Genomic DNA, 26,633 nt, shown 5'->3' with positions numbered 1-26,633 from the left:
ACATGCTTTCTTATAACAAAATCACATGACCTTTGTGCAAACTGGAATTTGTGCAGTAAAAGTGTTTTCATCGTAGTTTATGTGCATTTTTTCTTATCGAATAGAAATTTTATCGATTTTGTTTTATGCGCATATCCAAAAAGTGCATAAAAATAGTTGGTTGGAAACGTAGTTACTGTCACCTGTATGCAAAACTACATAAAAAAGCTAAGAGAAACCCTTTCTTCTAAATGAAATACACTAATGTTACATATCAAAATATCCCCCTAAATCTGGCATGATTGACTGCTCAAGTCTGAATTGCTCTATTATATTTGTGCATGTTGCTTTGGATAAAAGAATCTTCTATAAGCATTAAGTCAAATGTTCTTCATGTTTTGGCTTTGCATTCATGCTGACTTCTTCTCAAAATCTTATCAATTATTTTTAAATACAAAGTGTCTATTTGTACTCTGGTGCAAATAGCATCTCCCACACAGCGTACAGCTATTTGCACCCACGGCAGGGTTGTGAAACCACCAAAAATTTGTGAGCTTCAGTAGCTGATGTGCTGTCGAGAGTAAAGATGGAGCAAATACACACACACACATATATATATATATATATATATATATATATATATATATATATATATATACATACAATCTCAGTTTTGTGTGTTTTTGCCTCCCTCTGTGAGTATGAGCGCAGGATGACACAGCGGAATAGAGAATAAACAAACACAACACACACAAAAAATCGAGCCATGCAGGCCAAATCTTATGATTTCTCATTACCAACCATATTTTTGAATAGTTTTTTTTCTCTTCCCTTTCTAAATCAACTGTACGCCTGTTGTTATTGACATTTTCAAGCATTGGTTTGACAATGTAATTTCGGGATGAGACTTGATCTGCTAATTGTTGCATCTAGTCTGTGTTTAGCTGCTGCGTGATGTACTTTCAAGTGGACAAGAGTGCACGTTTCTGTCTTGTAATGTGTTCTTTGCTAAATTGTATACTATTATAGTTTACCACATGGCTTTGTAGAATACTTGATTCTGATTGGTCGGTTTCATACAATTCATTTTACATGGAATGGTGTAAAAAAAGTACAATTACAAATGACGGACAAGTAACTTTTAGGTTAGACATGTTGAAATTGCATTTTCTTATGAATCTTAATCCAATAGTCTTTGTTTTTAAAGTTTTATTTAAGTTATTATGCATTATTTATTTATTATTTAATATTATTTAAATATTAAATATAAAAAACAGCAAGCCTTCAGCCTCCTCACCCTTCTGTATTACTCTGCCCACATAGAGTTTGGATCTTCTATTAGAGTGGACAGAAGGATAATTCAATTCATCCGTCTGTCCACTCCATCCATCCATCCATCCATCCATCTCTAAACATCTATAATTTCATCCATCTATCCCAGTTGGTTGTGCATTTTTTTCCAATATGTATTATTCTAACGAGTCAATCCTGATTTAAAGTAGGTTGACCAAGAATGTCTCAAACTACCCTAAAACTAGCCAAGCAGTTTAACAATCTAACGGGAACCCCTGCACCTCATGTGTATGTATGAAAATGCTCCACGGGGAAAAAGAGAAAAGCTAGACATTTTGGCACCTGAGTGTTGAAATTCCTGGTTCTCCAGCCTCCAGGCGTCCCTCATGCGCTCCAGGTAACTTTCCTGGGAGTGGATATCCGCCTCGGGGCAGTTACACTGAGGAAACTCTGCAGCGCATTGGCACCAGCAATCATTGTCTTTGCACACAAATTGGCCTTCAGCATTGCAGCCTATGTAGCCTAAGGCGGCCTGAACAAAGCCGCTCCTTAAATAAGCAGGCAGAATAGCTTGAAGTCCTGGAAAGAGAAACACAGGAGGGTGAGAGAGAGACCACACATGCCTCTTCTTTTTCCATGGCTGGAAGTCGGTGGTTCCTGCTTTTTGTCAGATGCTAAATCCTTTAATCTAATTAGCAGGCACAGTCAACTCTCAGCATTCAAGATTTGTGTATAATTAGCAGGCTAATTAGACAACGGCTTTGATCGTGTAATGGCCATGGCTCATCACACAAGCGCGACCTCAGGAAACACTTCAGAGTCGTGTCGGGATGAGGGTTTTTTTTTTTTTTTTTTTTTTACCTTGCAACTGAACTTTGTTCTCGTGGCTGTGTACCAGAACAGAGCTGACAGAGTCGAGGTTGTCATAGTTACTGCAGCCCAAAGGGCCGGTCCTGGTCTCGGTTACCTGAAGAGAGAGCGACACAATATAAGCAATTATTAGTTTTGTTTCATCAATTGATTGAAGCGATTGGTAAAGATCCCCTGAAGTGCCTCAAAACAAACAGAGTTATTCAATGTGATGATGTAATACCCTCTGAAGCGGGAAGACAGGGTGGAACGTGTATTGATGCATTCTGTCAGATTCTACAGTCATGGTTAAAATCATTGGCTCACTTAGAGATTATGAGAGAGACGGCTGCGAGAAGAGATGTAATGTTATTCACAAAAACTTGCATTGAAACAAAACCATTAGAAATTTGGCGGCAGGGGGTCTCAGTAGTCCCTTTCACACAGGGATACCGGTAAATATTGAGAAAATTTCTGGAACGACTTTACCGGTAAGTTCAACACAGGCAAGGATGCTCTGGAATTTTTCCGGAAAGAGCCATTCACACAGCCATTCCAAAATACCAATGAATTTTGACATCATTAACCAGAAATGATCTCGAAACGGTTGTGCTTGTATTTGTAAATAGAAGTGGTCGGGCTTTTGTTTATGGGTTCACTTTTATTTAAAGCTTTAGCATTTATGCAGCTGATTTTGTCCCAGAGATAGCCAAAGGCAGAAGCATGAACCGCAGCTAAATGTTTACACATTTGGCGACATTGCAAACTCTGTGGATGGATAAGTATTCAAACAACTTCGATGAAAACATATGGAGGAACACGTTCACTTGTTGAGATGTACATTTGTTTGTGTGCTGGCACTCAATGGGGCACTCCTTCACATGCATGTGCGTCACGCAGTTGAAGCAGAGCTCACAGCGGTTTATCATAGACATTTTATCGATATCTTTCCCCACAGTTGGCATTAAAAAGGAACATAGAAACATTATCTGACTAAAATCTAGTAGCTAAATGTGTCTGAAAAACTATTCAAAGGCTTTTATTTTCATAAACAGTGCGGATGTGAATGTGTCTGAATGTTCTGATTGGCTAGAGTGGACGTACCGGTAATGTTACAACTTCTCTTTCTGGAAAATCGCTGGAACTAATTTACCCGTATTTTCAAACGGGATCTGTTCAGAGATACAGACTTTTCCGGAAAATTCCTGGTAATTAAGAAAGAAAAGCTAATATAAAATGAGGGTTTTCCCCCGATACCCATTGGTCAAAATTATTGGCACCATTTTGTCTTTGATTTTTAAAGATATATTTCATTTTTGCTGTTTTTGACTTTATTACGATAGTAGAGCACTGTAAAAAATGCTGAATTCCTTCATCTTGTCCCAACACAAACCGATTAAGTTAACTTAATTGTTTTCACAAATTTAATTGGATTGAACATATAACAATTAAGTTTTCCACAAAACAATCCTAAGGATTGATGTTTAATTTTTTTAAAAATAATTTGTTTGAATAATCAGCAAAATATATATTTTTCAAGTGTCTCAACACTGGCTAAAAATGTACTTAAATGTACTATTGACTGCAGTTTCCAAGTAAAATCCATGCTACAGAGCAGTATGACACCAAAATCTTTCTTTTCTTTTTATATAAATGATATTTACAGAGATAGGGCCCTATCATACACCCTGCGCAATTAGGTGCAAGATGTGCTTGGCACGATTTGTTGCTATTTTCAGACCATGGCAACCATAATTTTCACGTTTTGCACCACATTGTATAAATAACAAATCTGTTTGAGCCACTTTTTAGACTCATGGGTGTTCCAGTCTAAAAAGGAGGTTTGTTAAGGCGCCTTGTTGACGCGTTGCTATTTTGAGAAACTGAAATAGATCACACCATTGACCAACCGAAACTTGGTTTAAAGTCTAGTGCAGAGCGCGTTAGTTCTGCGTCTATGCAGGTCCAAACGCTTACACATTGCTTAATGCACACAGGATGTACAGCAATACACAAAAAACTTTACATATAAAAAAACATAATAAATGAAAAATTTTACAAAAATCATTATTTTCTACATAAATATAAATTATATTATTATAAATAATATAATAATAATAATGATAATAATAATAATATTATAAATAATATTTTTTTAGTTTATTTATAACTATCTGCATTTGTATAATGTTATTATTGTTAACTGTATCATTAATTATATGCATATTTAGATTTTATTTTTAATAAAAACAAGTTTCAATTTTTCCACCTGTCGGGTTTTGAAGACATATGCATCACCATAAGGGGCATAAAAATAGGACATGTGTTTTAATATAATTTTTTGACCACATTTCATTATTATTGTTCAGTTATTCTTTGCTGGAAATTAGAACTGAATTTAGAAATAAGTCTGCCATGTAAATAGCAAATGACTCCTAAAAAGAATGGGAGATGAGACTCTGATTGGTTTAATGGATGTTATGCTCAAAACACCCCCATAACTCATTAGGAAAATAAAGACAACCCTGTCAGACCATGCACCAAAACGCAGAGCATATTTTCTCATCCTTAAAATAGCAAAAGTGGATTCGGACATACCATTATTGCTTTTGCGCCCTGCTCTTTAGACTTTGTGCCTAGATCGTTAAAATTGAGCCATAGATTATCAACATATTATCAAGGATTATTTTGTGCAGGTCACTGCAGAACACCAAATAAATACTACAAAACAATTTCACAGTGTCTTAACACCTGTCTATCTCTATATGGACAACCTTTCTGGTTTGATCACTTTGCTCAGTAGCTCACTCTGTATAGTGTTGTAGTTATGAAACAAAGCGGCTGGTTTGAGTGAAGCACGGTTTCACAAAAGAGATTAAAACAATGTAAAATTGAGGTAAAACTATCTGGTCCCAATTAACTTTTCTCTTACGTTTATTTTTGAAAACACTATTGGTTGGGTTCAAAGAAGGGCTTAGGTCAGTGGTTTTTTAGGTGATCTATACGACAAGCCCCGCCTTCTTGCGGGCATGTACAAAAAGATTGTGCATTTGAAATGTACAATAAAACATATTTAAGATTCGAAGAAGAACAATGTAAACAACACCCTCTAGTGGATTTGTCATCTGAAACATGCAGCAAAGCATATCAGGAGCAATGCTTTTTACGCTTTGCAAAATATATAAATAAATAAATAAATAAATAAATAAATAAATGAATGAATGAATGAATGAATGAATGAATGAATGAATGAATGAATGAATGAATGAATGAATGAATGAATGAATGAATGAATGAATAAATGAATGAATGAATGAATGAATAAATATTAAAGGATAAATAAATAAACAAGAAGGGGATAAACAAACTATCCATAAATACTAATATTGGTGACTATATAATACACAATAGTCATAATCTCTGGAAAAGCAAACAGAAAAATAGATATTTTTCAGACATATTGCCTTAAATACTTTCAGCAGCACAATCATATAATGTCATGGAAAAAAAGAACATTAGAACACAGAAAAGAGAATGTATTAAAAGCCTCTGCAGTAACCAAACATTAATCAGCAGAGAGAATCAAAATGCTTGAATAACATTTACTGAGGAGGTGGAAGAGAAAGTAATGAGAATAATAATAATTTTTTAAAAATTGCCTAAAATATATTCCTTCAAATTTTGAACAATCAAGGTTACATTATTCCTGAAAAATTCAGCTGTTGTTCTGTTTCTCCGACAGTGACTTAAACAATGGCCAAACAAATGCAAACATAATTCAAATTGCATGTGCGAGCTGCGAATTCAAATGACGTCTTAGCTTATTTAAAGGGCTAGTTCACTCAAAAATGTCATGACATTCCAATGCTCTTGTTCAAATTAATATATTTTAATTGAAATTCAAGAGCTCCAGCATAAACAGAGATGGTCTCGAGACGTTCAAAGTCCAAAAAAGACCATAAAGTCACAAGGGATATTTTATGGTTTCTTTTCTGGAAAGTTTCTGGGCCGTTGCTGTCTTTGAAGGATAAGAGAGCTCTCAGATTTCATCTAAAATATCTTCATTGGTGTTCTGAATATGAAAGAAGGTCTCGGATTGGAGCAACATGACGTTGAGAAACAGAGCCGGCCCTTCCTATAAGCGAACTTAGCGACTGCTTAGGGCTCTGCCTCCACTAGAGGGCCCCAACAAACTACTAGTGGTCCGAGCCTTTTGCTTGCTAAAATTGTTTTTATTTGCATTGTACAAATTATCTTCATTAAAAGTGCTTTACCACATATATATATATATATATATATATATATATATATATATATATATATATATATATATATATATATATATATAGTTTTAATAACTCATTTCTAATAACTGATTTATTTTATCTTTGCCATAATAACAGTAAATAATATTTGATTAGATATTTTTCAATACACTTCTATACAGCTTAAAGTGACATTCAAAGGCTTAAGTAGGTTAATTAGGTCAACTAGGCAGGTTAAGGTAATTAGGCAAGGTAATATATAACTATGATTTGTTCTGTAGACTATCGAATAAAAAGTTAGTTTAAAGGGGCTAATAATTTTGTCCTTAAAATGGGTTTTAAAAAATTAAAAACTGTTTTAATTCAAGCCGAAATAAAGCAAATAAGACCTTTTCCAGAAGAAAAAATATTATCAGACATACTGTTTCCCTGCTCTGTTAAACATCATTTTAGGAAAAATTTGAAAAAGAAAAAAAATCAAAGGGGGGCGAATAATTCTGACTTCAACTGTATATATTTGTATATATATATATATACAGGTCATACAGGACACTTGCAGCATCTAATTTCTCAGATGTGTTCTGTGTTCTCACGTTCTGAGTTCGTTCTTCCAAGGTAACCGAACACGAATCCGTGCACAGACACAGCCATGGCTTTTGGCTCATTTCCTGCCCTGCCCCAATACCTGATTTTTTGTTTTGGAAATTTGACCATGAAATTAAAACAAATCTATTCTCCATCTGCAGAAAAAGAGGAGGGGAAATTGACGAGGAGAAGAGACAAGATCATTTTTAGCATTTAAGTGTTAATATTATGATGTTAAAGACAATCTAGTGGCACATTTATTGAACATAAGCAATTACAGATTAATATACTTTGTCTCAGATATTTAATCTTTGCCTGGTTTTAAAGATGAAGGTTAAACTTGGTCTAAAATGCATTTGCATGAGTCTTTTACTGGCATATTTTGTTCACTCTTAATATTTTTCCTCATATGGTGTTTTTGAGCATTATCTAAATCATCAGCTTTTTAAAAGTTAAGCGACAATAAAAAAATCAACAAAATCAGCACTTTCACAACAGCAACAACTATGCGGATCTACTTCTGTTTGTGTAATGATGCAAGAGTTGCTTACATCTGCTCCCAATTCATCATGAAACTAATTAGGTTAACATCACTGTATTTAATTAACATTTTTATTATCTTTGTGCAGCATAGCGAAGACTTTTCATTTCTTATAGCCGTGGCGCAACGCTGTGGATTTTATCCAGGAATAAAAATTATTTAGAAGCTCAGATAGTTCATCATTTATGGAAAGCAGCTATAAAATGTATTCAAATGGCATGAAGTCAAGGGCAAGAATCAGTAGAGTGTGTGAGAGAGAGAAGAGAGAAATCACAACTTCATTACAGCCACAGCAGGCTCTTACACTTCTGTTAATGCTGCTGCGGGGGAGATTCATTAAATCCTCAAAATTCTCTCTCAGGTCCGAGCTCATTGTCCCCGGAAAGGCCAAAAACACAATAGGCCTGTTGTTGCACTCTGCATCTGATTGTAGATCAAAGAATAAATGGGAAATATTGCATGCCGAACATGGTAAATTACAGGAACATAATGTTTGTTGTTAACCATGAATATGGAGGAGGGTCATGTTAGGAAGGATTTTACTCGAATAATAATATCATTTGTTATTATAAAGCTACTGTTTGGCTTTAGACAATAATCGCAATAGATTTACTTTTATTTTAGACCCCTCTCTATACAGGCAATATATGTTTATTGGACATTATTAGCAGGTGTTCCTAAATTGTTTATTAAAGATAAATGTGTATCAATCAATGTATGTTTTATTTACATATTGTTTATCTTTCTTGATGATTAAATAAATCACTTAAGGTTTTAATCAAAGATGGCAAAAGTACAAAAATCCTTTACTTAAGCAGAAGTATAGATACTCATGTTTAAAATCACTTTGGTAAAAGTTGAAGTACTGACTACACTTTGGTACTCAAGTAAAAGTAACGAGGTACGGCTTGAAAAATGCACTTAAGTAAAAGTTACCCAATACTACTTTACGTTTGAAGCCTGATTTATACTTCTGCGTCAGGTGACCAGCGTAAACCACAGCGCTTGCAACGCGCGTAGCTGTCTGCATTAACACTTCTGAAACGCTAGTTGGCAGTGAGGTGTAAATGTTTTTCTGTGTCGAGTTTCTTCGCTGCTTTTTTGCTTTTCCTGAACACTTCTGGGATGTACAAGTTCAAACTCGCTCATTTTGAGGCAGGAACCGGCGGACGTGCAACAACTTTAACTATGAGGTAAACACAAAATAAAACTTTCCATCTGGAGCTCCTTCACGGGACTCCACACTTGTAAACAATCGCTCGCGCCATTCGCTCGGCTCTCGGTCCCGCCCAGACTCGTCAGCCCTACCAAGCCGACCAAGAGCTTACGCTACGCGTCGTTGCGACGTGTAGTTACATTTTTTGAGAGGTGCACATCAGTGATGGCGATGGCCACGGCGAAGGGCTATGCATCAGCGCCTTAGCATACGCCGGTGTTTGACGCAGAAGTATAAATCAGCCTTTAGTTTTACTAGGTAGGTAAATATTCTGTTTCACCATCATCATCCTGACTCAACGTTCATTGTGTAGTTTTGCGGCTGTTGGATTAAAAACAAAAGCTGCCATTCATTTTCATACACTCTAAAGCATTCTGTATATCTTTACACACAATGTCTTACATGTTACATTGAATTCTGTCCAAAATATATTGAATTTTATATTTGAATATCTTTTATTGAATATATATATATATATATTTTTGTATTTGACTGAAAACTATATATTTTTTTTTTTTGCTTTAGAAGCTCTCATACATAACCCGTTATTTCAGTGTGTTTTTTTCAGGGTGTTGTGTATATTTTATTTAATGGATAAACATTATCTCTGTTAATACATTTGTTCTATGCTAAAAGCTACAACCTACAAAACATGCGCATGATCTTTTTTCACCAGACAAATTCAGGATCTTTTGCAGTATATTGTTATTGTCACCATCTCCAGCGATCATAACTCCATAGATTGCTGGATTTCACTCAAAATAACTTATGGACTACAATTCCGCCATTTCTGGACTACATTTTCATACATGCACTTCACCCTGACACACATGCTTCCTCATTTAAACTGATTATATTCACACCACCTGAGGATTGTCAGAGACTGATTGCACACACTATTTAAACCACACACTCACCCATTCACTTTGCAGAGTTTTGTTCACTGTAAGTAGCACTACAACGCATTTTCTTTGTCTTGTTATCCTGTGTACCGACCTTAGCCTCGTTAGCATCCTTGTCTTTGTCTGCCGCCTGCCTTTTGACCTTTCGCCTGTTACTGATTACGATTCTGGACTGCCTTCACATACCCGTTTGCACATGTATTGACCATTGCTTGCCTGACGACGAATAAACCTGCATTGTGGATCTTACCTCAGTTGTATGTGTCACTCCCCGTGGTTAGTTATTCATGAATTGCCCAGTATAGTTACTTTTGTTGTTGTAAAACATTTGTTAAAGATTTTATTGAAGATTAATATGTAAAATCACATAGTCATTAAAAAAATCTATTAAAAATGATAAACAGCATAAATTCTTTATTAGGAGATATGAACTTATCGGAAATAAAGAAATCTAATCTTATAGCATAAAGTTTTTATTAAATATTTGATTGTTTTCGTATTAAATGTACAAATCTTTACAAAAAAACATGACTTTTTTGCGGTATAACATTGATAGACCAGAAAAATCCCATGCAGTTTGATCAGAAGTGGACATTTTTTTTTTTTTTCTACGTTAGTAAGCAGTTTATTTATTTATTTATTTATTTTTTTTATTAGAATATGCAAAAATCATAAAAATACAAGAAAACATCAACAGATAACAAATACAAAGCAACAAAACTAAAACAAAACAAAAACATCAACAATATAGTCAGGAACTGATATGTGTGTGAGTGTGCGTGTGAGTGTGTGTATGCATGTAAAGGTAACTTAGTGGACAGGTCAAAGTACATACATTAGGAACAATAACAGTCAATAAATGAAGCAAGTGTCACAGATATAGATAAAACATATAGAAAGAAACCAGTCAGAGGTAGGGAGTAACAACAATGCTTATTAATGTATGATAGTAAATATGAGAGTAAAAAGAGAGAAAGGACAACAGTAATAACTGACAACAATAATAATAAATCACAAGTGCTACACCAACTACTACTACAGAAAGTTACTTATATTACAACTACTACTGCTTCTACTACAGCCACAACCACGACTACTACTACTACAAAGTCTACTAATACTGATACTACTACAACGACTTTCACTACTATAGCGTTTGCTACAACTAATACAACAATGTCAACTGCGACTACTACTACCACTACCACTACTACTACAATCACTTCTACTACATCTACATCAACAACATCTACTACTGATATTACTACACCAACAACGACTACTACTACTACTGTAACAACCACACCATTACTACTTCTGCTACTACTATACCAATGACATCTACTACTACATGAACTACAACTTCTATAATCTCCGTAACAATTACTCAATAACAATCAATACTATTACAATGACTACTACTTCAACTACTACTGTTACAACTACAACAACTGCAACCTTACTAATGATAATGGTATAAATACTTTGCATCAGAAGTGGACTCTTAAACTTAAGCATTTGTATGTCATATTTGGTAACACTTTATAACAACTACACACTATAAACCATTTATTAAGCATTAGCAAATAGTAAATTCATTATCTGTTAAGTATTAATTCCAAATTAATAAATGTTATTAAGCAGTTTATAACTGCAGCTACAAATGCTGTATTCTTGACTTACAACCACATTTATAATGTGCTTAATAATTGTACTTTCAAACTTTGTAAATGATTCGTTTTTCATTACTTAAGTATTGCATTATTTACAAAACAGTTATTTAAGCAGTTTTTTTTTTAAAGATCATTCAGAATGAGTTAGTAAATGACTAATAAACTATTAAAATTAACATTTATAATTCTTATTATTCAGGCATATATTAATAGTTCATTTGTATGTTAATAAAGGCTTTATGAACTCAACTTCATCCAGTTTTGTGACCTAATCTATAGTGAGGACTGTTTATGCTTTATAAATCCCTTATAAATGAGAAAGCATACCAAAATAAGAGGTATCATGCAAAATGCATGTAATTTTTTTGTTTTTTGTTTCTGACCTAAATAATATATTTCACATAAAAGACATTCCAAAAAAGAAGATACCGTGATATTGTGTTTTTATTTATACATTGTTTCAAATGTTTTTCACATGTTCCAATAATGTATTATTATAATTTTATAATAATAATAACAATAATAATAATAATAATAATAATATAATAATAATAATAATAATAATAAAACATTATTAGAACATGCAAAACACATTTAGAACATTTTAATAAATAAATGTAATAATAATGATAATGATAATGATAATAATAATAATTATTATTATTATTAGTAGTAGTAGTATTATTATTAATCAAATTAATAAAATGTTCCAAATGTGTTTCGCATATTCCAATAATGTATAACAATTTTATGATAATAATAATAAGAATTATTATTAGTAGTAGTAGTAGTTTTTATTATTATTATTATTATTATTATTATTTATTAACATGTTTCAAATGTGTTTTGCATGTTTCAATAATGTATAACAATTGTATGATAAAAAATATATATATAATAATAATAATTATTATTATTATTATTATTATTATTATTATTATTATTATTATTTATTTACTTGTTTCAAATGTGTTTAGCATGTTCCAATAATTTATACCAATTTTATGATAATAAATAATAATAATAATAATAATAATAATAATAATAATTATTATTATTATTATTATTATTAATATTAACAATAATAATAATAATAATAATTACTAACATGTTTCAAGTGGGTTTTGCATGTTCTAATAATATATTATTATTTTTATTATTAGCATTATTATTATAAACATTATTATTATAATTATTATTGGTAGTAGTAGTAGTAGTAGTAGTAGTAGTAATCGTAGTCTTTCTTGTAGTCTTTCTTAAAGGACAATTCTATGTGACCTGTTTCTTTCAAAGTACTGATTGACACTAGATGACAACATCTGGCCAGAAACGAGGAACAACAAGCTAAAACAAATCTTCCCTGCTGAACACAGAGACACTTCAGCACTGCAAACAGATTTCCGTGATCTAAATGATGGTGTCCTGTGGTCAGATTTAATTTAGGTGCCAGAAAGAAGCGTCGCAAGTTCATGTGAAGGTTAATGTTCTTTGGCCTTCTTCTCTTTACCACTTTACTGAAGAGTAAAACGCTGTGAATAATGTGACCGCGCTTAACGTGCCTCTCCAAACACTCTGAATTTACCACCTTGATTAATACAAAAGCACAGCGAGTATTTCACCCCTACATTTATCGCCGGCGTTAAAATGAAAAACTTTTTCTAACAGCAAGAAATCACCTGATAAGTGAATCAATGCTCTTGACGGTATTAAAACACTATTACAGCACAGACAATCGTTACTTATTAACATCATTTAGTGTAGAGACAGGATTTTTTTTTTCTTACTTGGAGTTTTTGTCTTATTTCTAGTCCAAATATCTAAACATTCTTAAATCAAGAAGCATTTTCTAGCAAGCAAAACTTATAGGGCCCAATCATACACCCAGCGCAAGGCACGACGCAATAGTTATTTGCTGGTTTCAGATTGGTGCAAGAGGCGTTTTGAGGTGTTATGCCACGCTGTTTAAATAGCAAATGCATATGCGCTCATAGGCTGGTCTAAAAAGGAAAGCGTTCTGAGGCGCATTGCTGGCACGTTGCTATTTTGAGAAACTATAATAGATTTTTCAATAGACCAAAACAAACCCGGTCTAAACTCCAGCGCAGAGTTGTGCCTCTCTTACACACTGCTTAATACAAACAAGATGCAGAGCAATATGCAAATATCTTTACAAATGAAAAATAATTAAAATATTAAAGATATATATAAGATAAAATAAGGATATATAAATAAATATATTAAATTAAATAAATAAATATAATAAAGGATTAAAATATTACAAAACATATTATTTTCTAGCCTACATAAATATGAAAAAATACTTTCATGCCTTCTTCATCTCGGGGGCTTTTTCAGTTTATTCATGACAACTTGCTTTTGTATAATGTTATTATTAGTATAAGTATTATTTATTATATGCATATTTATAATTGTTTCGTTAAAAACAAGCTTAGATTTGTCCACCTGTCAGGTTTTGGACCATATGGGCCAAAGCATGTGTATTTGCATATAGCTCTCACACACACACACTTCGTTATTATTGTTCATTTATTCACTTGCTGTAAATTAGAACTCAATATAGAAATAGTTATGAAACAAATGTTTGTGCTTAACAAACGAAATTAAAGATGTAGGCTAATGGATGTCTGTGCGTACAACACGTTTCCTTATCCACGAAGAAGTTAAAGTGAAAGTAAAGAATGAGGCGGCTCATCTGTCATTCTCGCGCTACAGGTGCTCTGTTTAACTGTTTTCTTGCTAATAAAGTGTTTAGTTTTTCCACTTACAAAGTCTTTCATGTAAATAGCAAATACGCTATTTGGCGACGCAACTGACTCTCACGATGCTTTTACACTTGGTTCATTTGCCTGGACCGTACCCAAGTTCGATTGTCTCCCCCTGCCACTTCCTCTGTGTTCATACTGTCTTATTTCCTACTGAACCCCGGTACGTTTGCGTCATCGAGCTGCTGTTTTGTTTACGGCCGTTGCTAGGTGATGGTCACGAAAGCAAGCGCCGAAATGGAAAGGCGTCCGCACATCGCGGTCATTTCTGCTTTAACTGAAGCTTTTGGTTTTGGACATACAGAAAGCGACTCGCCTCCATCTGCCGCAAAAATATTATAAATATTCAGAACATCACACAGTGTCCGCAGAAGCTGTTTTTGGAGGAGACAAGCAAACATCACTGTGTATCACTGTGTTTGCCCTGGCTCAGTCCTGCGCGTGTTACCAAGGTACGAAACGTGACAAAGACACACACACACACACAGGAACAAACGTTATAAAAACGATAGTTTGTTGTACAGTTGGCAGTTCACTTCTGTTATTTAGTATGATTGCATTCACATCAAAAGTGAACCGTACCAGAGTTCGTTCAAGACACGTTCACACTAGCTAAACGTACAGTACTATGATGTCAAACGAACCTGGGTGCGGACCAAAAGTGAAAGCACCCTTAAAGGGAATGGGAGATGAGACTCTGGTTTATTTTCAAAAGCACACCTATAACTCATTAAGAGAATAAGCTTAACACAGTTAGACCATGCATCATGGTGCAAAGCGGATTTTTTCGTCCTTAAAATAGCAAAAGTGGATTCGGACATGCCCTTAATGCTTTTGCGCCCTGCGCTTTGGACTTTGCACCAAGATCAGTAAAATAGAGCCCAATGTCTGTAATCACAGTGGTGAAGTATTATTACCTTCAGAACTGTCTTGAGCGTCCGAGTTTCCCAAAGAAGTCGCTCCCTTCTTTTTTTTTTGTTGACAAATATATATCTTCATTGTTAAGCCCTGGTCAGGTCACACGATATTTATTGTCGGTTACAAAAGTCACTATGTCAGATTATGTGATTTTGTCTTGATAAAATCCTGACATAACCCAATATTAACGCCTAATAATGTTAGGTGCCCAGTGGGAAAGTTCCAGAGTGCTCTAAATTCAGTTTTTCTTCTTGGTATTTGGCACCAGTTCATCTGGAAGTGACGATTTTGTTCTCTACGACACAAATGATGGAAGCAGTGCTTTATTTGCAAATCTTTCAGTTTTGCGGATACCTTCAATCCGCATCTTTGGATGTAAACATATCTAATGAGGTCAGTCACTGAGGCCATCTGCGACTGTACCGAAGACCAAGCTAACTAATGAGCCTGACAGATTTATAATCAACGCGTCATAATCAACCCCTAATTTATGCTCTCACGAATGACGTCCTCCCTCACCTGCTCATCTATAAGACTAACACTGAAGAATCGTCCAACTTGCTCAATTTAACACCTCGGCTAACCTTATAATACATCTTCCATACATCTGTGTTGCTCTCTTCATGCTAGACGCAACTAATGAGTTAAATTAGTCAATGCAGGAAAGAGTCTAAATGGAAGAGCCAGGCTGATCCATCATGGTGATGCATGTTGTGAATAACACCGACAGGCGCTTTGTCCTCATTAATAGCAACTTAGCCTGGGATCCTCTTAGCAAACAGGATCAGACCCCAAAAACAGTTTGCCCGCTCGCGATTGCGAATGACTGATTGTAGCAGGACAGAATTGGAAATGGCTTTCGGATGCTTGGGATTAAGTCGCTGCTTTACTGATGACTGTTTGAGAGTTTTCTTCTTGTCAAAGGAAAACCTTGGGTTATCTGTATCCAGAGCACTTCAGTCGGTTTAAGAATGGATTTATATTTAAAGGCTGTACTTGGCGCTGGCACTTTAAACAAAGCTCGAGCAAATGAGATCAGTGTGGAGTCTATCACAAACGCCGCAGGCGCAAGGTTACGCTGCTGATAAGTGCGCACTGAATAATGAACTCACCTCTGAGGCGGTAATAATAACTGTATGCGAGAAAGACGCATGTATCGCCAGAGGTTGCACTGTATGCATGAATCTAACATGAATTCTCGTTGGATATCCTTCCATACCTTAAAGAGATAACTCACCTAAAAATAAAAACTCTGTCATCATTTATTAATCCTTGTTCCAGACCTTTATTTATTTATTTGGCAGAGACAATGTATGTTAATTAGAATTGCTGCAAATTAAAAAAAAAAAAAATCCACCGTTATCCCTAGACAGAGGTTAAAATTGTCAGCCTAAAAACAATTGATCAATTATATAATGAACCAACCCAGCTAGCAAAATTCATGTGGCTCAAATCCGTTCCACACCAGACACTTATATACGACCCACATACCACATGAAATGACGGCACTTGAGCGGTCCGCTCCTGTTTGCCAGGTCTCGGTCACAATTAAGCCCTAGCAATATCACATATTAGTCAGAATTCAACTAAACAAACTAGAACTGACCTTATTCTGGGCCACAGTTTGCTTTTATTCTGGCCCAGATCCGGTCCACACCAGACACTTACATCCTGCCCCCATTCTGAATGAAATGATGCCTCTAGGGCGGTCCGCTCCTGTTTGTCAAGATCTGGGCCACAAATAAGCCAAAGCAATAACATGTATTAGCCAGAATTCAACCAAATGATCCAGAACTGACCCTATTCTGGGCCACAGTTTGCTTTTATTCTGGCCAGATCTCGCTTATTACTTCTAATAATGGATTAAACATTGGTAAACATCAGTGATTTATATTATTTCATCACAGGTTGTGCCTTACTTCATTTTGTTTGCTGTAATGAACAAACTTTTCAAGTAAAGTTCTGAAAAGTTACAACGGCCAAAAAGAAAATTTATATTTAGAGGTTAGGGGCTATGAGCCCAACTAAAGCAAAAACTTTTCTCCATGATGGTGACTTTAGTCTATGTGGTTCACATTTGTTTTTTGGATAACTGGGCCCCATTTGCCATATCTTCTCTGGGCTACTATAGGCTCAAATCCACATTAGCCATGGCTAACTGTGCTGAATATTCGCCTAAGTGGCCCACATATGTTTAAAGATAACTGGGCCACATTTTTTCATATCTTCTCTGCACCACTTTAGGCTAACGGCTGCATTAGCCATAGCTTACTGTGCTGAATATTTGCCAAAAGAGGGCACACATATGTTTTAAAATAACTGGGCCACATTTGCCATATTTTCTCTGGGCCACATGAGCCTCTCAGCCGCAATAGCCAGAGCTTACTGTGCCAAATATTTGCCAAAAGTGACCCACATATGTCTTAAGATAACTGGGCCACATTTGCACTTACACGTGTGAGCTACTTTAGGTTTTGACCCAGATTACCCTTAAATGACTATGCCACTATTTTGCCAACTGTGACCCACATTTGTCCTCTGTCATTTGGGACAAATTTTGAATTTTCCACATGGGTCACATTAGGCTCAGATTGAGATTACATTTTGCTATAAGTGCCAAATCTTTGCCTTAAATGGTCCATACATGAATTTGAATCTTTGGCCCCCATTTGGCATTGTACAGGTGGTCCACTTCAGGCTCACATTCATTTTGTCTGGGCTGAAGGAATACCACCAACTCCCTAAAGTGGCCCACATTCGTATGCTATCTGGGAAGCATAACTAAGAAACATTACAATGGATATAGTTAAATATATTATTATTAATATAATGTATATATAAACAAAATCAACTAAAATGGAGCAATATGTAAATGAGATAAGAGTAGTTATAGCATATTGACAATGACCAGACATTGGCTAAACTTGCCCACTGGCCTCTGTCCATCATGGTCTTCGAACCCTCCCCATATCATAATCGGTTCCTCTCCTCTCCACCAATCAGCTGCTGTTTGGTGTGCAGTCTGGCGCAATATGGTTGCCGTCGCGTCATCCAGGTGGATGCTGCACACTAGTGGTGGATGAAGAAATTCCCCCCTATGTGTAAAGCGCTTTGAGCGCCTAGAAAAGCGCTATATAATTGTCAGGAATTATTATTATTATTATTTGGACAACAAGTCATTAAGATGGCAAATCATTATGACTTTCTTCTGTTGCTTTTTTTTTTTAAAGGTAATCATTGACCTCCAAAGTATTTGTTTTTCTTACTATGAAAGTCAGTGGTGTTTTTTTGCTTGTTTTTCCAAAACTATCTTGTTTTGTTTACAACAAAAGAAACTCTTGAGAAACCACTTGAGGGTGAATAAATAATGAGTACATTTTCATTATTTGGGTGAACTATCCCTTAAAGTTGCAATGAAACTGACTTGACACGACTTGAACTCCAAAGTTAAAACTTTGGCATGCTAGGGGTTTTAAGGAGTTTTTTGTAAACATTTATTCATATACAATTGAAGTCAGAATTATTAGCCCCTCTGAATTATTAGCGCCCCTGTTTATTTTTTCCCCCATTTCTGTTTAACAGAGAGCAGATTTTTTACAACACATTTCTAAACATAATAGTTTTAATAACTTATGTTTAATAACTTATTTATTTTATCTTTGCCATGATGACAGTAAATAATATTTTACTAGATATTTTTCAAGACACTTCTATACAGCTTAAAGTGACATTTTAAAGCTTAACTAGGTTAATTAGGGTAACTAGGCAGGTTAGGGTAATAAGGCAAGTAATTGTATAACGATGGTTTGTTCTGTAGACTATTGAAAAAATATATATAGCTTAAAGGGGCTAATAATTTTTTTGTCCTTAAAATGGTGATTAAAAAAATTCATAACTGCTTTTTTTCTAGCCGAAATAAAACAAATCAGACTTTCTTCAGATGAAAAAAATATTATCAGACATACTGTGAAAATTTCTGTGCTCTGTTAAATATCATTTGGGATATATTAAAAAAAGAAAAAAATTCAAAGAAAGGGGAAATAATTCTGACTTCAACTGTGTGTGTGTGTGTGTGTGTGTGTGTGTGTGTGTGTGTGTGTGTGTGTGTGTGTGTGTGCTATAAATGGCATTTGTGTGTGACTCATCATTTCAGAAAGGCTTGAAAAAACTCCACCCCAAATACATCCGATAAACTTACCTGATATTTTCGACTAATGAACTGTATTTCAGCTTCATCTTAATTGTTTTATGTTCATTCCACTTCACTTTGTAAAAATAATAAGCTAACTTAATTCCTTCATGTTGTTCCAACACTAATCAATTTTTTTTTACCGTGTATAATAGCCATTTTCCTTTTATAAGCAATTTTTAACATGTTAACCATGTTTTATTTCAAATAAAGTATTTCAAGAAATAAAAAAGTAACTGACTGACTTCGTCACACAAGGCTTTCAACCTCCCACCCCTAATTTATGGATGCATAATGAAGGTAAACCCTACCAAAGAAAAGCTATTTTCTTGTTAGAAAAAGTATATATTTTTTGTTTGATAAATATATATTTACATGATGATCAATCTAGGAATCATTCAAACAAAAGTAATCTTACAAAGATCTATAGTTTATTTTTTGGTATAATTAATCAAAAGTCCAATCAGCAACTATAGTCGCTGGTGGGCAAATGCCTTACATAAATCATGGGGAAATAGGGAATACTGTGTTAATAAATCAAGGTTATTGGTCTTGTTTAATGCTTTTTAGTTTCATAATATCACAACTAAACCCTAAAAGGGCACCTATGATGAAAATCAACTTTTGTAAGCTGTTTGGACAGAGCTGTGTGCAGGTATAGTGTGTCCACTGTCATATTGGAGAGACAGAAACACAGTAAGTTTCTATTTAAAATTTACTGATATTAAAATAAGATACAAATCCCAGTGATTTTAAGGCCCACATTGTTTTTTTCCCACTCACCGAATTGATGATGCCATATCTCCATATTAACATGTACAGTTGAATTCAGAATTATTAGTCCCTCTTTGATTCTTTTTCTTTTTTAAAGAGCCCATATTATGGGTTTTTGTAAATACCCTTTCATGTAGTGTGTAACACAGCTCTAAGTGAAGTGAAATAGTGAAATATCCAGCTAAGGCCTAAATCTTTAAGTGTACAGTGTTTAAAACAACAAACGAGTTGTCTTGATAACTAGTCATTACGTGTTTCGCGATGATGTATCCACGAAAAAAGTAGCAAACCTGGGAGATTTGAAACCTGCGGCCCCGCCCTCCAACACAGAAAAAAAGCCACACACACATGCACGTCGGTCGAATGAAGTCACAGTGTGCAGATGGATATTATTGAGTCCCTACCCAAAGATGAAACCTCAGCATTATAGCCCAGCCTTGAGCAGTTTGAGTGCTTCCAAAGAATTCTTCATCGGCCGTTTGTTAAAGGAAGGATCAGTAAAGAGTACAAATGAATCACTGAACGATTCATACGGGAGTCGCTGGGATAATTAGATAAAAATAAATGCAGATTATAAGATAATAAGCGTCTTTTTGATCTTGCATAATAGACCGTTGTTGGAGACCCTTACAACCAAAATATGACCCTATTTCATGTTTAATAGGGGCTCTTCAAATATTTCCCAAATAATGTTTAACAGAGCAAGGAAATTTTTACAGTATGTCTGATAATATTTTTTTTTCTTCTGGAGAAAGTCTTATTTGTTTTATTTCGGTAAGAATAAAAGCAGGTATCAATTTTATGAAGATCATTTTAAGGACAAAATTATTAGCGTCTTTAAGCTATATATTTTTTCGATAGTCTACAGAACAAACGATCATTAAACAACTTGCCTAATTGCCATATCCTGCTTAGTTAACCTAATTCACCTAGTTATGCCTTTAAATGTCACTTTAGCTGTATTGAAGTGTTTATTATTCTTGTTTTTTGTTTAATTGTTATTTATGGCTGTTGTTTGTTGTTGGTTTATTATTATTATTATTATTAATAATTTATTTTTTCAAATGTCTAATTAGAATGCAAGTTTTATGTTTGTTTAAAAAAGTGTATTTTCAGGTGAATGTCTGCGAAAAATTCTAATAATAAAAACATTTAAACTGAAAGGAACAAGAGTTGTTGGCATCATACTGTCCTGTAGTCTACCTAAAAACTGTATTCAAATGTACATTTTTTTTTTTACCATTTCACAAAAAATGTTGGCTGAAGTGTGTATTGAATTACATTTAACATTTACAAAAATGTAAATCTACATCTTTAGATGAAGCCACGAATCACAATTTACAGTCTATTCAAGGTTTATATTTGACCCAAGTATGTGTTCCCTCAACAATACATATCCTGAATTATGTAGACGAAAGGGCATAACTCATGTCATGAGCACAGTGGGGGCACTATTTTAGTAAACGCTCTTTTGGGTCATATTTCAGGAAAGTGACAGATGACCTATATGGTTGAATAGGTTGGAGGACAGGTGGTATCAGTGGTGTATTGTCCCCTTAAGTGTCTATGGTGGATAAAGCCCAACTAGAAAATCCAAATCATTCATGAAGTTAAATTGTAGCTATTGACACAACAATATACAGCGGACAATGCTGGAAAAACAAATTCCAATTAACAAAGTTCACATGCTCTGGGGAAAACACAGAATGATTTCCTAATGAATGGCTGTGCAAGGAAGGAACATTGCTCGGTGGTTTTAATTTTTAATTGCTCCCTTGTTGACTTGGATAATGGGCAATGAATAAAATATCCATTTTATTATTATTATTATTATTTTGTTATTGTCATAAAAAGGGTCTGGTGATTTAAGTTAAACCTATCAGATTTATGTTTGGATAAGTAAGGCCTAATGAACTAGGAAATTCTGTGTAGTAATGCTAGCAGCATCCTTAAAACAATCCCACAACACAAATACAAAAGACTTTATTCCTGGCACGTACTTTTGACATGGCATTAAGAGAATCCTGTGAACAAGTCTGCTCAAATCCCTCATAAGAGTTAGGGACCCCCTACAAGAATAAAAAAAACTTTTTTGGGGAGGGGAAGGGCTGTGGGGTGTGAGGTCTGGGATTGATTTTCTGTCAGAGAGGTCTAAATAGGTGCAGTTTTCTGAGGCTGTTGCAGAATGAAACCGACTCTTGTTTTCTCACATGCTAAAATGAAAGATCACCTAAAAATAAGCATGGTTTACTTATCTCCATTATGTATGAGACTAAAACAGCGCTATCCCTTTAATAATGATGCTATGTATTTTATTCATGACTATGCGAAACAGTCAAATTTACAGTAAAGCAGGGGTCACAAATCTCGGTCCTGGAGGGCCGGTGTCCCTGCAGGGTTTAGCTTCAACTTGCCTTATCACATCTCCCTGGGTATACCTAGTAAGACCTTTATTAGATTGTTCAGGTGTGTTTGATCAGGGTTGGAGCTAAAATCCCTCAAGGACCGAGTTTGTTGACCCCTGCAGTAAAGCATAATGTAAGCTATACGGAATGTAGGGGTTTGAAGGATTCAGCTGATGGAAACTTTGTGCCAGGATCCTTTGAGCAGGGAAGTTGTTTGTTGTCACACACTGTGTTTAGCTAAAAAGGACTCATCTGGTCGGTGCCAATAGCTTAGTGGTTAAGTGTGCCTACATACAGCACCATGGAGCTCACAACGACCTGAGTTCGATTCTTGGCTTGCGGTCCTTTGCTGACTCTTCCCCGGTCTCTGCTCTTCCTGTCTGTAACCTCCACTGTCCTATCCCAATTAAAGGTTAAACACCACTAAAAATTCTTTTAAAATCCCTATGCTCTAATCCAGGGGTGCCCAACTGAACCAACTAATCAGGCTCTTTCAAGGTATACTAAAAACTTCCAGGCAGGTGTGTTGTACGTGGTTGAAGCTAAACTATGCAAGACATCGGCCCTCCAAGACCGAGCTTGGGCACCCCTGCTCTAATCCCTTCAAATCCTTCCTAATGAAACACTCAGTAACACCCAGTAACAGTCTGACCAAATCATTTGAATTTGTGAGTTGTTTAGTGAAGACTCTCTTTAACCAGATCGTTTGAATCAATAGGTTGAAAATAGAGACTCACTCTGACTGGATCATTTAAAATTGCTGAGTTATTTACTGAAGACTCAAGCTGTTCACTATACACTATGCACTTATGCACTCAACAGAATAGTATAGAACACAAGTGTCAAATCCAGTTCTTGGAGCGCCACAGCTCTGCAGTTTAGCTTACAACCTAATTTAAAAACACCTGATCAAACTAATTGAGTCCTTCAGGCTTGTTTAAAACCTACAGGTAAAGCTGCGGTCACATTGGGCTTTTCCTCCAATAGACTTCCATTCATACGCACGCGAATGCGTCAGACCGAAAACACAGGGTCATGATTTAAATTTTGCAGGTTGCTGCGGTGCAAAGTTCAAGCTTGGTGAATTCTGACCTGCGAAATTGCATCACTTGACTGCCAGAGACCAACCGAGGATCAAAACACGACCCCTCTGGACAGAAATTAAAAACATGAATCAATCGCTCGCTTTTTAAAATGTCTAATAAGCTTGTTTAATCCCGCCCCTTTTCGCAGTGCCGCACGACAGAATTTCGCATGCCCAAACTCTAATGTGACCGCAGCTTAAGTGTGTTGAAGCAGGGTTGGAACTAAACTGTGCAGAGCCGCGGTCATCCCAAATAGAACACTTAATGTAGTGTCATCCCAAATAGAACACTAAGGTTTTTTTTTTACTAACTGAGTGCGTGAAATGTCCAACATTCCACACTTTATTTTACGTGTTAAATAAGTGCATCATCCCAGTATTTAAAGTGCACACATTATTTTTAGAGTTTTCAGTGTGAACGCACTACTTACACTATTTATACTACAAAATGGCACAGAATATTGCATAAGGATGCACTTCACACTGAATGGATCATTTGAATCAGTGAGTTGTTAACTGAAGACTTACTCTGAATAGATTATTCGAGTCAGTGAACTGTTTACTGAAGACTCACTCTGATCGAATCATAATTTGGAAACAGTGGGTTGTTAACTGGCCACTCACTTTGACCAGATTATTTGAATTAATGAGTTGTTTATTCGAGACTCACTCTGACCAGATCATTAGAATCAGTAAATTGCATGCTGGAGAATCACTCTGACCGGATCATTTGAATCAGTGAGCTGTTTACTAGACATTCACTCTGACCAGATCTTTTGAATTAGTACGATGTTTATTGGAGACTCACTCTGACCAGATTGTTTGAATCAGTGAGTCGTTTACTGGAAATTCACTCTGACCAGATCATTTGCCGGCAGCTAGCTGTCTGCAACTCTCACATGGTTGCTCACTGAAGTTAAGGAAGGCTGCGCCCCATTAGTACCTGGATGGGAGAACACATGAGAAAGCTAGGTTGCTGCCGGAAGTGGTTTTAGTGAGGCCAGCAGGGGGTGCCCAACCTGCAGTCTGTGTGGGTCCTAATGCCCCAGTATAATGATGGGGACTCTGTACTGCTCAGTGACCGCTGTCTTTCGGATGAGACGTTAAACCGAGGTCCTGACTCTCTTTAGTCATTAAAAATCCCAGGATGTCCTTCGAAAAAGAGTCGGGGTTTAATCCCAGCATCCTGGCCAAATTTGCCCACTGCCCTCGGTCCATCATGGCGTCCTAACACTCCCCATATCATAATTGGCTTCATCACTCTGTCTCCTCTCCACCAATCAGCTGCTGTGTGGTGTGCGTTCTGGCGCAAAATGGCTGCCGTCGCATCATCCAAGTGAATGCTGCACTCTGGTGGTGGATGAGGAGATTCCCCCCTATGTGTTAAGTGCTTTGAGTGCCCAGAAAAGTGCTATATAAATATAAGGAATTATTATTTGAATCAGTGAGTTGTTTACTGTGTAGTCACCCTGACTACATAATTTAAATCAGTGAGTCATTTACTGGATACTTTCACAGACCGAATCATTTGAATCAATGAGTTATTTACTGAAGAGACACTCCGACCAGATCATTTGCATTAATGAGCTGTTAAGTGAAGACTCTGGGTCATTTATTTTAATTACTTTTACTTTTTTACTGGAAACTTGCTCTGACTGGATTATTTCAATCAGTCAACTGTTGCACTTTGCAAACCTATTTAACAGATGAAAAGACTGAAAAGAATCAGCTAGTTCATGAATTGGATCCTGTTATTGGGTTTTTGAGCAGGTGACGATTTCTTTAGTTCAACTTTTGCAAATGTTAAGGAATTTAGTGGTGTAGGGCATACACTATGAATGCAAGTCCAAGGCACTATACAGTTCTAAATGCACTAATAGCCTTAACAATAAAAGGTTTTTTAACCTTTTCCCCTACTTTTCAAGTGCCTCGGACTTTTTAATGTATCTTTATGAATCCCTTATCCAAAGAGCATCAATACATCAATTACCCCTGAAGCCCTTTTGCTTGATTCTAGATTTGTACACTATTATTGCTTTGGAATGTAATCATGTGGGTCATACCTTAATGGCAGTAGAGGCAATCTGGAGGTGATGGAGTTTTCGAAGAGTACTGTCTCTGTCGATGAAATAGGATGCGGCCAGTTGGTGGAGGGCTTCTAGGGTCAGCGAGCCGCCTGTCCCATTGGAGACGTCGCCGTTCTGCTGACCTCTGCTAAGCTTGCTTTTGTCCACAAAAATCGTCAAGGACTCCTCGCCTGATCAAAAGGCAGACAGAAATGATCATCTCAGCTGGAGACGCTAATCAAGCCTAATCATCTACAGCATGAGCTCGCCCCGTCTCGGCCCATCGGGGGCCCACAAAGCCACGGAGCTCTTCCCCATCTGACGCGTCAGCTCTCATTACACGCATGGTACAGATGAGAGTATCCTTCATCTCCGAGCGAGAGGGATCCAATGAAAATCAATTGACTCAGCTGGTGGGTTTGTTTGGAGAGAATAAACGCCTCGGAAAAAAACGCCAGAGTCAAAAGGTGTCCTGTGGAGCATTAGCCAGACCTTCAAATGATCCCCACTTTCAGCCTCAGTCATGGTATAAAAGCAGTTTATTTATGGAGCGAGGTATTGACGAATGAGAGTGTCTTTTTGGAAAAGGTGTGTACTGTAAACAATCTCTCGGTATGAAAGACTATAGGGACCTGAAAGACTGCTGTGCTGCAGTATATCTGCAAATAAAGATGAATTTTCGGAACGGAAAAGCACCTAAACAAACAGGAATGTATCGGTCTAGGCTCTTCATCTTGCCTGATAAAGCCTGATCCTTTGTACGTTTGTAAGGAGATATTTGTAAGTGAGAAGTGAAGATAAAAAGAAGAAAATAAAATAGAAAGGACAGGCTAAATGTTGAAAAGTGGGTGTTTTGTAGGTGGACTAATACTCTTCTGAACAACACTATTGAAGGGTCATTTTAATGGGGATCCTAAAGGTCAAGGTCAAAGATCAAATCAATAGTTTCTCACACACTCGGCATTAACCTTTGTTTTTTTTTGTTTTTTTGTCATGAAATCATGAGTAAATCATAAGTGACTACTTTAGCTCAATGGTTCTCAACCTTTTTTTTACTCAAAGGCCTATAGTCGAGCATAAAAACTTTACCAGAACTTTAAGTATTAATAAT

The 26,633-nt window shown here is 35.8% G+C and overlaps 1 protein-coding gene across 2 annotated transcripts in view; it reads right to left on the bottom strand.

Annotated features, from left to right (window-relative positions):
- The window catches only part of brinp3b (bone morphogenetic protein/retinoic acid inducible neural-specific 3b), a 68,089-nt gene that overhangs the window by 12,483 nt on the left and 28,973 nt on the right, over positions 1-26,633 (bottom strand). For both annotated transcript variants that reach the window (XM_002660710.6, XM_021466751.2), the window contains 3 exons: positions 25,520-25,713; positions 2,134-2,239; positions 1,615-1,851 (listed from right to left, as the gene is read on the bottom strand). In XM_002660710.6, coding sequence (XP_002660756.1) covers positions 1,615-1,851; positions 2,134-2,239; positions 25,520-25,713 — 537 coding nt within the window. The remainder of the gene's footprint in view (positions 1-1,614; positions 1,852-2,133; positions 2,240-25,519; positions 25,714-26,633) is intronic.

This window comes from Danio rerio, chromosome 2 (genome assembly GCF_049306965.1).
Source record: "Danio rerio strain Tuebingen ecotype United States chromosome 2, GRCz12tu, whole genome shotgun sequence".
Taxonomy (NCBI): Eukaryota; Metazoa; Chordata; class Actinopteri; order Cypriniformes; family Danionidae; genus Danio; species Danio rerio.
The sequence above is the reverse complement of the archived record's forward strand: the minus strand, read 5'-3'. Positions and strand labels throughout refer to the sequence as shown.